General features: G+C 48.9%; 3 protein-coding genes across 3 annotated transcripts; all 3 read left to right on the top strand.

Moving 5' to 3' along the window:
- Positions 1-85: 85 nt before the first annotated feature.
- BDV37DRAFT_255370 (EI24 domain-containing protein) lies at positions 86-1,315 on the top strand. The gene is made up of 3 exons (XM_032082719.1): positions 86-333; positions 401-978; positions 1,036-1,315. The coding sequence occupies exons 1-3, from the start codon at positions 283-285 to the stop codon at positions 1,208-1,210; spliced, it is 804 nt and encodes a 267-aa protein (XP_031938682.1). The 5' UTR covers positions 86-282; the 3' UTR covers positions 1,211-1,315.
- Positions 1,316-2,179: 864 nt separating this feature from the next.
- BDV37DRAFT_183938 (uncharacterized protein) lies at positions 2,180-4,548 on the top strand. Its single transcript, XM_032079538.1, has 3 exons — positions 2,180-2,382; positions 2,441-3,967; positions 4,025-4,548. Exons 1-3 carry the CDS (start codon positions 2,323-2,325, stop codon positions 4,358-4,360), a joined length of 1,923 nt encoding a protein of 640 aa, XP_031938683.1. The 5' UTR covers positions 2,180-2,322; the 3' UTR covers positions 4,361-4,548.
- Positions 4,549-9,726: 5,178 nt separating this feature from the next.
- BDV37DRAFT_255374 (neutral/alkaline ceramidase) lies at positions 9,727-12,633 on the top strand. The gene is made up of 2 exons (XM_032082720.1): positions 9,727-10,223; positions 10,324-12,633. The coding sequence occupies exons 1-2, from the start codon at positions 10,024-10,026 to the stop codon at positions 12,398-12,400; spliced, it is 2,277 nt and encodes a 758-aa protein (XP_031938684.1). The 5' UTR covers positions 9,727-10,023; the 3' UTR covers positions 12,401-12,633.
- The last annotated feature ends 325 nt before the right edge of the window (positions 12,634-12,958 follow it).

The raw sequence follows: 12,958 nt of genomic DNA on the forward strand, positions 1-12,958 counted from the left end.
GAGTGAATAGGGAGGTGTGTTCAGTTTAATTTTGGAAGAAGAAAAAAAAATCGTGGGCCGATGAAAAGAATTTCAATTTATAGCTGTGGCCCTGACCGCCCGGGCTTATCGATAAGATCATGTGCCTCGGATCTTGGTCCATAGCCGCAAGATATCCATGAAATCATCTCGTGCGACGAAGTACTATCGCTTCCGTCAGCGTGCTGATCCATCTCCTTAGCTTTAGTATAATAGATCTCAGCGTGGTTTCTTTTAGCGTGCACTCTGACTTGGCTTGTCGTTATGGCCCGATCGCTAGATCCTAGCAGAGCTGCTTGGCTGTATCCTCTTCGCGTCAGTGCAATGCTTGCTGCCTAGGTATACTTGGTTGTGACTACCCCGTACTGACGCATCTATCTAGGGTGTGTATTATTTCGCGTCGCATCGTTTCCTGTGGCCTTTGTTCAAGACTCGTCTAATTCCGATTGTTCTGCTTTCGGCGTTCATCTACGTGATTCTGTTCCTCTTTACCTATTTGCCCCAGGTCGCCTTTCTTTCTATCTTTCAAGGCCGTGGTGCTTGGGTCAATGGAGCAGTCCTCGTCTTAGGAGAAGGTGCTGCAATTGTGGCCGCACTATTCGAGGCCTTCTTTGTTGATGAAACCCTGGTGGATATCTTCGATGCCGTCCTAGTGAATGAGGGCCACGGGGAACTGGTCACCACTTCGCGGGTCCTATATCCGCAAGGCGATGATGTCGTCAAACGGCTGGGCAAGCCGATCCATAGTGCCGTCTATGCACCATTCTCTCTGCGACAGATCGTGGAGTTTGTTGTCCTCCTCCCTCTAAACTTTATTCCCGTGGCCGGGACGCCCATGTTTCTCTTGCTCACAGGGTATCGAGCGGGTCCGTTTCACCACTGGCGGTACTTCCAACTGTTAGATCTCTCGAAGCAGCAAAGAAAAGAGAAAATCCGCCGTCGCCAGTTGCAGTATACTACGTGAGTATTGTTCGACCTTGCTGATCCACAGGGACTTGCTAACCATGGCCACGCCAGGTTTGGAACGGTTGCTCTGATCCTTCAGTTGGTCCCGCCCTTGTCTATGTTTTTCCTGATGTCGACTGCCGTTGGCTCAGCACTCTGGGCCGTGGATCTAGAGAACAAGCGCGATCTGATAGGGAGAGCGAGACCTGATGAAGCGGACGAGTATCATGACGGCGATACGATATAAACCTGTTTTACCTAGAATTATTTCTTTCTTTGCTTTTTTGTTCTAGATGTTTCACCTTGTCTTTTCTTTTCTTTTCTTTCTTTCTTTTTTTTTTTTTGTTTGCCATACGGGTACAGACGCATATAAGAAACTGTTACCTGATTCGGACAGAAGACCGACTAAGTATTTGTCATCTAGTTTGGGTTGTTAGCTTGATAGTCGTCTTGTACTCTACTCTAGACTATTATCGTCCTCCGATTTAGAGTACGAGATTGAGGGGTTTTCCAGGGAGTGCTCAGTCCCCACCGATGATCCACCACCTTTTTTTCTTGGACTCGGTGACTTGAAAGGTGGCGGACTGGGAACCCCTGAGCACTGCTAACGCAGCTAAGTCGAGGGTAGTAAACTCTGTTGACAGTGCCATCGACTGATTCAGCCAGTCAATGCTCAAGCTTGGGTCCTGAATCACCCCATCCATTTATTTTTTCGTGCAGATAAGAAACCCTAAGGTGGAGATGGTCCAGAGCCAGCTATTGTATGGTTCGATCGCTCATTCGTCTTGACCAAATGCCGGCGGTGGATGTCCTGCGGCAGCACGTGACCGCTGCGGAGGCTCGACATTTGTTCGTGGAGACTCTGGAGAGTCCCGTCCATCCTTCGACTGTTAGAACGGTCCGTGGCTATAAACCTCTTTTCAGCACAACGGGTTTATGCCCACTTTCGGAGGGGGAGTGCGCGAGCCAAGCATTTCTTGGCTCCACCACCATCGGTGAGGCACTTACCGGCTTGATTCATTTATTAGGCACCGGGATTCCCAGGCACCGTACGGAATGCGACCATTTTTGAGGCTTAAGAGTCTAGCTAGCCGTTGAGCCCTTTTACTGTCTAATCACCGAGGCACGACTGCTTAATTTGTGCATCACCCGAAGAACGTCTGTGCAGATCGCCCCCGATCGTCCAATCTGCTGTCTGGAGATCACCTTCTGGGGTATCAGTCCGGGCAAGACATCGCAAATCCCAATCTGCTGCGCTCAGAGAATACCACAGACTGGTATCCTGGTATAAAGCCCAATGCCCTAGGTCCATGGATTCAACCCAAGCATGGAAACCGTCGCTACCTCACCTCTATACCCATGGACCAGAGAACCAGGCTGCGCAAGGCTTGTGATGCCTGCAGTATTCGAAAGGTGAAAGTGAGTAGCGAACGTGGTACCCTTTGGTCCGGAGACCGATCTAACGGACCCCAACCAGTGTGATACAAGTGGGCCGCCCTGTCGGTCGTGCGCTAGCTTGGATATCCCCTGTACTTATGAGCGACCAAGCAGGCGCCGTGGTCCTCCCAACCGTCATGCAGAAGCGCTTAAACGACAGAAGCTCACGGCATCGCCCGGTGGCTCTCCCACCCCGTCTGATCATACATCTCCAGAATCGACAGGGCTCTTGAACAGTCAACCTTTTCCGCCACCAGCAGTTTTCTCTTTGGAACTGATTTGTCCGTTATCTACTATACGACTCCTGATCGATGATTACTTCACCTACATCCACCCGCTAATACCCGTCCCTCATGAACCGACCTTTCGTGCTGCCCTTGATCGAAGAGAGGATGTCACCAACCGTACTTTCCTGGCCCTGGCGGCCTCCATGATTGGGACTCTGGTGACTTCGTTTCCACGACGGCCGAGGCTTCATTTGAAGACCGCAGCCGAAAAGGCAGCGTATCCGCACTCCATGGCACTGGTCAAGAGATGTCGGGACGTAGCCGTCCAAGCAAGAGGTGCAGGGTATCTCGAACGGAGCCTGACGGTCTACGATGCAGCCATCGGCTATTTTCTGTCCATCTGTTCTGGATATATGTACAGTATGCGAACATGTCGCTCATATTTGTCCGAATGTTTGACAATATTGCATGTGTATGATTTATGCGGCCCTAGTGCCCGAAGTCGGACGATGAGTCCGCCGAGCCCAGACTCGTGCCTCTCGCAGGACCAACCCGGTCAGCCGGGAGAAGGTCAGCTTGACATCATTGAACAGGAACTTGGGCGGCGTTTGTTCTATGCTGTCTTAGTCGGTTACCGAACGCTGCAGCAGATGGGGTCAACGGACTCTACTTTTCATATACCCCCAGAAACCCCGACCGAGCGGTATCCCCCCTTACCCCTCGAAATAGATGATGAGTTTATTTTTCCGACTCATGTTGTACCTCAACCGGCAGACAGAGTTTCTCGCCTGGTGGGGTTTAACCTTAATGTCCGCGTATATAATTCATACAACCAAGTCTCGGCTTGGGAAGTGGCATTTGGGAGTGGCCAACCTTTTGACTGGGAACGGCAAAGGACTGCTGTCTGGGAAAGTCTACAGAAGGCCAAATCCGCCGTTGCTGACGTACCGAGAGAGCTTTCACTACAAGGTTCGGTATCGGGTCAGGGCCCTGGACCGAGCCCGACAGAGGATGAAAGGCGACACATCCAATACGAGATTCAGAAGGCAAACATTTACGCAAGCCAGCTAGGGACTCGGTCTTATCTGGTTGAGAAGTACTGGGCACTGTATGCCGCTTGGAAGGCATACCAAAAACGGGCTGAACAAGCGACGAATATCAGTTCATCGCCGGTCAAGCTCGAGGAAGACCAGTCCAGCGCGCTTGAGGCTGATGGGGACGCCCAATCGGATCATATTGGAGCTACGATGGCGGAAGAACGTCGAATTGTGATTCGTGATATGTTGGTGTTGATACGATCTATCAACGAAGTCAACATGGAGCCCAACGGGCTTAGCTTTGTATGTTATCCTTTCCCACGCCTCCTATGATAAGTCGGCTAACAGTGATATCTATAGACTGCCAAGGTCCGCCAGGTCGCCTCTACACTTCTTAATCTTCCCCACCCTAATATGGAACCGGCCGATTCCACCGCTTTGACAGCGGGGCCACACCCGCTGACCGTGGCTGAGGCGGAGTCTTATCTCCATGCCTTCATTGATACCCTCATGCGTCTGGAGGGAATGGCAGTTCCGAGCCCGTCAATAGCCGCCGCCAGCCCACAGGTGAACGGCCGCTCAATGAGCTATCTCAGTGATATAGAACGTGACGAAGAGGAACTCCGCAAGTGGACCAGTGTCAAGGAGTATCAAGCAAGGTTTGCAGCCGCAGGAGGATGGCTTTCAGAACTATGATCTGACGAGTGTTGTCTTCATTTTGTATATAATGTGTGTTCTCCTCTGGCTATATACACATGGAATGGCGTCTGGGCGAGTCTGACGGACGGGACGGAGTTGCTGATGAGGGTCTGATGTATATTCTTTTGGGTTGGCGTCATAGATATCCATCTGCGTATTCTACTCTGACTTGGAGCGTATCTTCGATAACTGCAAAAATAGAGAGGCTTCATTTGCCAGGAAGACCAGAGCATTCCAAAGAAAGTTCTCAAACCAAGCACAAATATTTGTGTCTTACTAGCCACTACACTGGTGGTTGGCGCGAGTCGATATACCAAATAAGAGGCACAGTAGAGGGCTCGAGGAGGTGGAGGCTTGGGGAGGAGGCTGAGAGGAGGATTGAAGCTGTTTGGGGTTGAGCTTTGTATGATTTTGGGAAAATGAGGGTCGAGATTTAGGAATTAGATTGCATTGAATTAGAGGTTATCTTGGTTCTGACTAGCTAAAACGAATGTATTGTTACAATTTAATAGACAACGGGCGTATTATAGAAGAGAAGGAATGAGAGAGAGAGAGAGAGAGAGAGAGAGAGAGAGAGAGAGAGAGGATCTCATCAACCCGCAGTAGTCGTCACAGTCGTCAACGTGGTTCTTGTCTCAACAGTCTTCTCAGTCACCGTCTTCGTCTCCGTCACGGTCAGAAACATCGGCGAAACAGGATTCACAACCAAAGAACTTCCATTATCAGGGCTGTCTGATACTGGAGCCGGCGCCTTCTTACTGGCGGTAGCCTGCGTAGCTGTTCGCTCACTTGGCACAGCGACAGATGTAGTAGTGGTTGGCCTTGGCAATTCAACAGTGATGACTTTGGTCGCAGTACTGGTGGAATGGATGGTCACCAAGCCCGGGGCATGCGGGCTAACGGCATGGGTTGTTCGCGAGGTGGCCCAGGCAGGTGTTGTTACTTGGGGTAAGCTTGTCGTCGACATTGATACTGTTCCCGTTGAGGGAATGTTATCGTCAGGGCTCAACGGGATCGTGAAGTTCCGGCTTGTTGATTTCCCCGGTATAATTATTATGATTCCAGTCCCGGAGACGACCGTTCCTGTTACGTCCGGTACCGTGGGGCCCTTGGTTATTGGTATCCCGGTGGAAGGTGAGTGTGTGATTGATGCCCTTGAAGCAGTCGGGGAGTGAGATATCGGAGTTGTGTGAGAGGCCGCCGCTGTGGGATGTACGGTCCATGCGTTGGATGTATGGGTGTTGCGGACTGTGCCTGAGGTCAAATGGACACTGGTATGACTGGACTGCGATGCAGTTGGACTCTGATGCGCTCCGGCAGATATACCAGGAGAACCGGCTCCTGGTAAGGTGCGGATCACACCGACGGTAGGGCTAGATGACGCTGTAGACCCAATGTTGGTGGCTGCCGTGGAGCCGCGGAAGAGATGTGATGATGTCTGTTTGATTGTAGAAGATTGGGCTGGCGTAGACCCTGGATGGCCAGTAGCAGAGGCGCTTATAGGAGTTGCTGATACTGTGGGGGGCAGATGAGACGTAGGTCTCGTAATCTTCCAGGTCGATGCACTGGCTCCAAATGGGCTGGATGAGTGCGATGACGGTGTCCTGGAAGCAGTGGCTGTGGAGCTGCGGTGTCTATAGATGGTTGATGTGACTGTAGTTGTCGTGACCGTAGGCTCAGCTATCTCGCTCGATACAACAGCCGCGGAGCTGGCACGCACGACATCAGCTCTAGAGAGTGCGTCTGAGAGTAAGGTCGAATGTGTTGTATCTAATGTCTTGGAGATCGAGGCACGGGAGGTGCTATAACCATGAGCGAGGGTACTGGTTGTGGCTGTTTCAGATAGATGTGTAGCCGGTGCCGACGAGCTACTCGCGGCCATGTGCGACGATGTAAGTGTTGCCGATTCGCTCTCGGAAACATCGTCTTCGTCTTCGTCAGCAATGAAATGGGAGCTCGACTCTGTCTGCATCGCCGTGGAGAATGTGCTAGCCGTAATACGTAAAGAGAAACTGCTGCCAGGCGTGGCAGAGGGATCTTGCAGATGGCGAGAAGTGACTGTAGAAGCGCCTAATACAGGTGATGATGTTTTTTCTGTCTCATGATGCCTTCTTTCCAGCATTAATCGAGAATGAGCGATTGGACCTGCTGAGCAAAGCAAGGCAATAAAATGAATAACGAGAGTCGTATATATGAAATGCATCTTGTCGTCTGAGTTTCTAGGAGTCGAACAGTACGGTAGTATCCCTGTCTATCGATTAAGGAGAGGATGCGACGAGATTATCATTAGATCAAATCGGCATGACAAGTGGCAATTAAGTGAAGTCAGGTCAGAGCAGACAATCACACATATTAGCGGGAATAACGAAGGGAAGACGTGAAAGAACGACAAAAGATAAAGGGAAACAGACGCTCTAGACAATGCAAGACCACGCAAGGAAGAGAAAAGGCTCTTAAACAATGCGGTCCTTTTGTTGGGCCGGGGCGTCATGGCCGGCAAATGTCGTTGACGCTATGGAACCAAGGCAACAGAGACACATTGAAGCTCCTTTGGATTCAGCATGTCTCAAACTGGCCTGCATGACTTGAGATGGTTGGTATTTTACTGGATGGATTGGCGCGCGACAAAGCAATGGTTCTTCACCAAAGCGCCGAGTGTGGAGCGGCAGTGTTGATTGGCGCTGACGCTTCAAAGCATCCTTTTCTGAAACGAGGTGGCTCAATACCGGTCCTTTTCACAATAGGCCGGCGAAAATGGGTCTTGGGATAAGTGAGTTGTGCTTCGCTGTATGAGTGAGGTTGGATCCGAGTCTTTTGGTGAGGCTGGCAATGTTTGTACTTGATTAGGGCTGAGTTCCACCACAACCTATTGTCGGTCTCCAGTGATATCCTACTTATGAGGTCCAAAAAGTGTAGAACGATGGTCTTTCATATTTCCCTTACCTCGCATTTTTGAAGGGGTGTGAAAATGAGAACTACTTGCATTTGTTACTGCTGCACTCCTGACGAATCAGTTGTAGACTCTAACACGTTTGAGCAGCCACCGAAAGACATGAGTACTTCCTGACAGTTACTGCGCCCCTTCTAGCTCTTTAAATTATCTCGCAAAGCCGATAATAGCCATCTTTCTCCGTTCTGACATCTGAAGTTGCCAGACAATAGTGAAGGCTGCTGAACCCAAAGAAATAATTAATAAAAATAAAAATAAAAATTTGATTGATACATTGGCCCCCCTAACCATATTGCCAGCTTTTATGCCGTTCGCATTGGCCCCAGCGGCCTTCGGCGCTGCAAACCCCATAGTTATCTGTCTTCTCTCCGCTGAAGACTAAACCGGCATAGACAATCACTTCTGAGCATCGCGACTACACGAGAAAGAATCATGATTCCCAGAATTACGACCAAGCCATTCAGAATTGTGCTAGTCCTCCTCGGACGGCCCTGGAAGCGCGACCAACTTCCAAGTTGCGTGCATGTATCTGCCCAGCGATGTTAAAGCGTCCGATCAACGAGAACTCGGCCGTGAAGTGGACTCGGTGGAGTTTAATTTGTGAATAATCGAGAGAGTATAAATTAATGTCACGGTCATTCGGCCGATAAGTTACGCGCTCTTGAATCTTAATCAATATTAGTGCTATATTCTGATGTCCGCATCATATCCATGGTTGGCCGGGTTTTGATACCATACCCACTCACTAAGTCCTGTCCAGGACGCGGCCCCTTCATGACATGTTAAGATTCCCTGCAACATCTACATCCGGCCGATACAGTACTCTTCGGCTTTGGAGACTCCACCCAGACCGTGAACCAGAGCTCTCGCTGCAAGGTCTTCTCGGGTGATAGTGTATGGCCCAGCCCTCGCATATGGGACCTTGTCAACCAAGTCACTGGCGGTGCAGTGGTCAAGTTTGTTCCTCGTGCTTCGTCTTGCTATCATGGTCCTACATCTAATCGGACAGACTGCGAGAGCTTAACCTCGCAATGGACCAATTCTTACTTTCAGTACGTCCCGTCTTATAATGCATCAGGCACCGACTCGACCGGCGCCGTATTCAAAATCGGTACCTGTAGGCAAGCCTATGAGATCTACAAAGCTGATAAGTTAGATCATATCGAAAACTCAAAGAGATTCAAATCATACCTTACCCCAATATTGGCAAAGCAGATTATCATACAACTCAAGTCAATAATGGCGGCGAATTTTCCACCTGTCAAATGGACTTTTCACTACATCGAGAGATGATAGAAAGACATTACAATATTCCCTCAATTTCCAATTGGATTCGTTCCAGATAACACATTTAAACCGTTATCTATACACTTACGGGTGGAGCTATCCGACGATCATACTATAGGGTTTATAGGAAGTCCACTTTGAGCTATTTTTGGTATATTACTCGGCGTGTACGCTGCTGAGGTTTTTGAGTCCTTGCGAGATTGGACACGATGGTGAATAATCTCCCAGATGTAAGGTAGTTTCAGAATCTCATTGCCTCGACAGCATACAAATAATACCTTGTGATAAATGACTCTACTTCGGCTACTGTTCTAGTAAAGACGAATAATTCAATGCATCATGAATTGCTGTTGTGTTGTCTTTGCCAGCTAAGCTGTGTGACTAGTTTTTCGGAGGATATGTTCCTCGGTATGTACAAAAACAACTGAGTTTATGCAAGATGTAAGGAGCGACTGGCATAAGGCTATGTCAGGAAATGATTGCCAGTAATATTCTGATTAGTTATTAGCGAAGGATCTCGGGATCCATGTCGGAAAATAAAAACAAAAAGAAATAAGAGTAAAAAAAAAAGAGACTCTCTCTCAAAAACAAAAAAAAAAAAAAAAAAAAAAAAAAAAAAAAAAAAAAAAAAAAAAGGGGGGGGGGGGCATTTGCTCTTCTATGTGATTATAGGGTATGCCACTCTCACACCGGATGAATCAGGCTATGTAAAAATATGTTCTGTATAGCATCAGTTCAACCTCACTACAAGTACTATCCAACTCCTTGAATCCTTTCTCAGATGGTTCTTTCCCATATTCACAGACGATCACGACGACTTTCCCCAGGAACTACAAGTCCACAACAAGCTCGGAGGCGCCCGTCTTGGCCCACTGCTCAATTGACCTTTGGAGGATCGGCAGTGACGGATGGACCCTTTCACTAATATGGAGTCGCTAAACGAGAACTAGTCTCGGAAGGGTTAGAGATGGCTATATCCCCGCCCTATGGAATGGTCTATCACAATGCTCATCATTGCTTTTGTGATGCGCTGTTGCATTCCATCTGGTGCCTGTCAAGTACGACTCCCTACTTAGGGTTCAGGCGAGCGGGGGATGAAGAGGACGTTCCCAATTCAGGTTAGGGCGGGCAAGTCATCATCCAAACCCCCAAACTACGGCCAGACGATGTCACCCTTCCTTCAACTCTACACCAATCGCACGGTTTCCTCCCCTTCCTTCCGGGATGCGACAACTGGATATTGATTTGTGATCGCTTGACTTATTCCTATACTCGGTCATGCGCATGCAGAGTGATCGACTCGCCTCGGCTTGAAGCGATTCACAGGGATATTCGGATAAAAAGGTCCGATATCCCCTTCGGCTGCGAACGCTTCCTAATGTCGTAACCCTTTGTCTGTTATTTCAACCATAACATCTTCAGTATGGCGAATGCGAGGTTGGGTGTCGTAGCCTCTGGAACCTTTATAGCAGCGCTGCTCCTGTTGTTGCTGTTTTCTGTCGTATCAGATTCCAACCAACCACCCGTTGTCGATAGCAGGTATAAATGGGCCGACAGAAATACTGAATTCGCGTCCGATGACAGCGTTTTCTTACTAGGAGCTGGTAGAGCGGACATTACTGGGTAATCTTATTCTCTTTTTTCCTGCCCACCCCCTTCGTCGCTTGGTTCTTCCTCTTTTCAATGGTAATGCCTCAAAGGTCCATTAACATCTTTAAACTAGGCCTGTTGTCGAGATCGGATTTGGCGGCTACGCCAGCTTGGAACAGATTGGAACTGGTCTACGACAGAGAATCTACTCTCGTGCTTTCATAGTCGCAAATCCTAACCGCCCGAAGGATACCTTCATCTATCTAATTATAGACTCGCTGACAGGTGACACTGCTGTGCGACATGGAGTCCTCGAAGGCCTTGCTAGCCTTGGCGGTGAATTTGCAGACTATGGTGAGCACAATGTAGCCTTTACAGGAACCCACTCCCACTCAGGGCCGGGTGCGTGGATGAATTATCTCCTCCCTCAGATTCCCAATAAGGGATTCGACAAGCAGAGTTACCAGGCAATTGTCGATGGTGTTTTGCTTTCTATCAAACGAGCCCATCAAAGTATAGCGCCGGGACGCCTGAGCTTTGGCTCCATAGACATTGAAAATGCGAACATCAACCGAAGCCCGTATAGCTACGATCACAATCCGGAAGAAGAGAAAGCGCGATACTCAGACAGTGTGGACAAGACCATGACGCTTCTGAGGTTCGATCGAGCAACGGATAATAAAACGACGGCCGTTCTGACGTTCTTCCCAGTGCATGGCACTTCCATGTATAACAACAATACATTAGTAACTGGTGACAACAAAGGAGTTGCGGCATGGCTTTTTGAAAGAAGTGTCCAGGCTGACAAAAAGTTCGCTGACGATTTCGTTGCTGGCTTTTCCCAATCGAATGTCGGAGACACGAGTCCGAACGTCTTGGGAGCATGGTGTGAAGATGGCTCTGGGCAGAAGTGCCGATATGAAGACAGTACATGTGGTGGTACAATGGAAGATTGTCGTGGCCGTGGGCCCTACTTCCGCGAAAAGGACAACGGTGCCAAGAGCTGTTTCGAAATCGGGAAGCTTCAATATGAGGCTGCCAGAAAGCTCTATGCCCAGCTGGACTCTAATCCCACTCAGATTCTCAAGAGCTCTGATGTCCACGCCTTCCACGTGTACCAGGATCTCTCCGATTACACCTTTATCTCGCCGTTTAATTCAAGCACTCTGAAGACATGCTCGGCAGCTCTCGGATTCTCATTTGCTGCCGGTACTACTGATGGGCCGGGCATGTTTGACTTTACACAAAACAGCAGTGGACCGGCAGAGAAAAATCCATTGTGGTATGTTGCTCGTGCCTTCGTTCACGAACCAACCAAGGAGCAGAAAGCGTGCCAAGCGCCGAAAGAGATCCTCTTAGATGTGGGAGCAGCAACGCTGCCGTATGCGTGGACACCAAATATTGTTGATATCCAGGTTCTGAGGGTTGGTCAGCTGTTTATCATCATCTCAACCAGCGAGGCCACGACTATGTCTGGACGGCGTTGGAAAGAAGCCATCGCAAAATCCGCGAAAGACGTGCTTTCGGTGGCAAATCCCTTGGTGGTCTTGGGTGCTCCGTCGAATAGCTATGCTCATTACGTGGCGACTGAGGAAGAATACCATGTACAACGCTATGAGGGTGCTTCGACTCTTTACGGTCCCAACACTCTCGCGGCATATATTAACCTCACACTCACATACCTGCCCTATCTCGGTGACAGCTCCAGCTTGCCACCACTAAATTCCGACGTGGAACCTCCTATCAACACGGATAAGTCTTTATCGTTTATTCCAGGCGTCGTGTACGATGGTAGCCCCATCGGTAAAACGTTCGGTGATGTCATTTCGTCCGTTGACAATGCCACGTATGGACCTGGTGACACTGTGAATGCTACCTTCATTGGAGCTAACCCTCGGAATAATCTACGTCAAGAATCCACATTCGCGGCGGTTGAGCGACAGAAGCCCGGAACTGACACCTGGGAGGTTGTACGGACTGACCGAGATTGGAACCTTGTTTACAATTGGAAGAGAACGGATGTGGTTCTGGGCCACAGTGAGGTTACAATCCAGTGGCAGATAGAGGATGACTATTATAATGTTGGAAACCCCACGTCCCTCAAGGACGGAACTTATCGCCTGCATTATTATGGAGACTTCAAGACCGTCAAAGGTGACATCGGGGGTTTCGAAGGAATAAGTGGCTCCTTCACGGTGGCAACAAGCTAAGCACTATATGTCTGAACCCTTTGGACTCGGGGATATAGACATCGCATCTTCATCCGTTGCCTTTCCTGGAGCAACTGGATTAGAGTTGCATGTCAGTAATGTTAATACATAGCTTTCATCAAAGCTTGGGATCTTTTCGCTGTGGCTTACAGACTTCTACACATGCTGGTGTAAATACTTTGGTTAGTGGGGGAATTTAGGAAACACGCTCTTTTTAATTCATGCAAATGTATATCGGTCATTCAGAATAATTAATGATGGTTAGCATAATAGCCTTCCAAGGTGCGCCAGCGAAAAAGTTATCAGATGATGATTCGGCATTGCAGTTTGTGCCGAAGAAAGTTGCTGTTTGACGACCCGAAGGGTATCAAGCAGATCGTAGCCAGTCTGACATTGAAGGTAAGGCAAAGATCATTACAAAGTGTGGACTTTGTGGTAGATGGTGGAAGAATCGTCTGCGGCGAGCTAAATGGTGCATGCACACATTCTAGCATCACGTATGTGTACGTTTTGGAAGAATAGATAGCAAGATCCTAAAAGCGATATCTTTCTATGTAT

This window comes from Aspergillus pseudonomiae, assembly GCF_009193645.1.
Source record: "Aspergillus pseudonomiae strain CBS 119388 unplaced genomic scaffold BDV37scaffold_65, whole genome shotgun sequence".
In the NCBI taxonomy this organism is placed as follows: Eukaryota; Fungi; Ascomycota; class Eurotiomycetes; order Eurotiales; family Aspergillaceae; genus Aspergillus; species Aspergillus pseudonomiae.